This window comes from Oryzias melastigma, linkage group LG21 (assembly GCF_002922805.2).
Source record: "Oryzias melastigma strain HK-1 linkage group LG21, ASM292280v2, whole genome shotgun sequence".
NCBI lineage: Eukaryota > Metazoa > Chordata > Actinopteri > Beloniformes > Adrianichthyidae > Oryzias > Oryzias melastigma.
In genome coordinates, this window is record NC_050532.1 from 587,933 (window position 1) to 590,797 (window position 2,865).

Genomic DNA, 2,865 nt, shown 5'->3' on the forward strand with positions numbered 1-2,865 from the left:
ATCAAACAGTGTTATTTTATGGATTGTTTTTTCTCATTTTGTCTCTCATAGTCAAGGCATACCTGTAATGGAAACTACAGGCCTCTCTCACCTTCTTAAGTGGAGAACTTGCACATTTGGTGGCTGACTTAATACTTTTGTACCCCACTGAAGTTGGCTGGGTTTAGGACTACAACACAGTACACCTGGGTAAGATTCCAGAGCGTCAATGAGTTAAAAAAAAAAAATCGTGTGGATCTTTAGACAAGACCCTTCACACTGCAGCCTACATGGGTTTCCCTCTGCCTAAAAGATACAGCGTTGTATCAGAAAGGGCATCTAGTGTAAAAACTCTCAGACCAACCACCTATGCAAATCAGTAAAATCTGTTTCCCTGTGGTAGGTAATCAACAGTGTGAACCACAACAAGACTTTGCATCATAATTGGTGACAGCACAGTTTTTATAGAGAGAAATGGCACTTTTTGTTATAAACTTTCTTGACTCCTGCTGTAAATACTAGTTAATAACTGTAATATTAAATCTATTCTAATTCATTCTACAATACATGTTTTTACATACATACTTACAGAGCTAAAGAACTCTAGATGGATGCAAATTGCATTTTAGTGCTGTGTGGTTGTGACGTACAATGACAATATAGGTGAACTCTGTTCCAATATATTTGTTTCTATTAGTTTCTATTCCATAATAGTTTAATTGGCAGGTGTTTTAGTCTCTTACTTAGGTCTTTTAGCCCCTTGGCTTAAAAACTTGAAAACAAGACAAACAAATGAAAAAAAGCTGATATGTAAATAAGGGGAGGAGTTTAATTTTATCCAACGAAGAACAACAGAGGACAAGGAGTGGGTAAGTAAAAAAGTATAAATAGGCTTGACAGCAGAATGATTGGATTAGAAAGCTGCTCAACACCAGATCATGGAGATTAAAGATGAAGTTGAGTTCTGCTTTCCACAGCTCCTTAACGTGTCTTGCAGGAAGCCAAGACTTCATTTGACCAAAGCTTTCTTTCTTGACACCGTTCTGTCCATCATTTCTATTATCACTGTAGTTCTGAACCTGCTTGTCATCATTGCAGTCTCCCACTTTAGGTTAGATTTGTTTCATAACTCTGACAGTTTAGGTTTTATAAAAGTGTAATATAGCTTTTTCTTGGTCGATATTATGATGTGATTTATGTGTAATTAATATCAATCTGTTTCCTTTCAGGCAGCTCCACTCTCCCACTAACATCATCCTCCTCTCTCTGGCTGTCTCAGATTTTCTCGTGGGGCTTCTGTTGTTGCCATTAGAAATTTACAGAAACACATCTTGCTGGTTTCTTGGGGAAATCATGTGTGCTGTTTATTATCATCTTGCCTGTTGCATTCCATTTGTATCAATTGGTAACATTGTTCTTATATCAGTTGACCGTTATGTGGCCATTTGTCACCCTCTGCATTATCCCACCAGAATCACTACAGTGAGGGTCAAAACGTGTGTTTGTCTGTGTTGGCTCTGGTATGGTCTGTACAGCATATTATATATCAAGGATCAAATCATTCATCTTATTGAACCTGGTGATAATGTTGGATGTCTTGGACAATGTTTCATCATTTTTAATTATACTATAGGAGTGGTTGATCTCATTTTGACTTTTGTTCTTCCAGTAACAGCCATAGTTGTTCTGTACATGAAGGTGTTTGTGGTGGCTGTGATTCAAGCTCGTTCTATGCGTTCTCATGTTACATTTGTCTCTGTTCAACATCCAGTTAAAGCAAAAGCAAAGAAATCAGAGCTGAAAGCAGCCAGAACTCTTGGTATTCTTGTAGTTACATATTTGTCATGTTTCTGCCCGGCATTTTGTTCTGTTCTCTTAGAAATTGATCTTTTCTCTGCATATATGCTTTTTGCTCTGTTTTATTTCAATTCCTGTGTGAACCCAGTGATTTACACTTTATTTTACCCTTGGTTTAGAAAAGCTATAAAAATCATCATCACTCTGCAGATACTGAAGCCCGACTCCCGTGAGACAAACATGTTGTAGTGTGCACAGTGGTGACTAATACTCGGGACGCGGCGCCGGACGCGAGCCGGTACCACCAGACGTGGTACTGGACGCGAACCAGAGCCGGGTTAGGGTGCAGGAGCTCTCCGCGTCCTGGCGCCGGGCCGGTTCTAGCTAGCAGCTCGGTGGTTGGAGACCCGCCCGAGAATAGATTACCTAAATTATAAAGGGTTCTATTCTATCAACATGCAGTCAATTTGCGACTCTAATGGAAAATTCCTGGACATTTTTGTTGGCTACCCAGGGTCTGTTCATGACACACGTGTGCTGAAGAACAGCCCTTTTTATAGGAGAGCATCATACCGCCCCAAGGTTTCATTCTGTTAGGAGATGGTGGCTATCCCTGCCTCGATTCACCAATTTGCCTGATAACTCCAAATAGAGAGCCTGTAAATAACATTATTGAACAGCGTTTTAATTTTTGTCACTCTAAGGGGCGCAGCATTGTTGAAAGGGCATTTGGCATGATGAAAACCCAATGGAGGTCTTCACTTTTTAAGGCGATAGAGGTAAAGGCCTCATTTGCCCCGCATGTCATTGCATCCTGTGGCTTCCTGCACAATGTGTGCTTGGAAAATGGAGACATAATAGAGCCAGACCAAGATGTTTGTGCAGATGAAGAGCAACCTGAACTGCCCCTAGAGCCACAAACTGAGAATGAAAGTTCAGGAAATGCGACAAGGGACAGGTTGGCTGCTTTCTTGCTTGACTCTCGCCGAGGACAGACGCTTTTCCTCTCGCTCCTTCTGTTATCAGCACTCCCAAGGCTTGTGTCCTGTCTACCCCAGAGCCTGCACTTTTCAACCTGCTGCAACTACT

The 2,865-nt window shown here is 41.0% G+C and overlaps 1 protein-coding gene across 1 annotated transcript; it reads left to right on the forward strand.

Annotated features, from left to right (window-relative positions):
- Positions 1-917: 917 nt before the first annotated feature.
- LOC112155234 (trace amine-associated receptor 13c-like) lies at positions 918-2,025 on the forward strand. Its single transcript, XM_024286750.1, has 2 exons — positions 918-1,090; positions 1,209-2,025. Exons 1-2 carry the CDS (start codon positions 918-920, stop codon positions 2,023-2,025), a joined length of 990 nt encoding a protein of 329 aa, XP_024142518.1.
- Positions 2,026-2,865: the final 840 nt, after the last annotated feature.

What these genes read in the sequence shown, in the direction of transcription:
- LOC112155234 (XM_024286750.1), top strand. Translation starts at nt 918, where the DNA reads ATGGAGATTAAAGATGAAGTTGAGTTCTGCTTTCCACAGCTCCTTAAC. An exon ending in ATTGCAGTCTCCCACTTTAG is followed by an intron (nt 1,091 to 1,208) that starts GTTAGATTTGTT and finishes GTTTCCTTTCAG; the next exon opens with GCAGCTCCACTCTCCCACTA.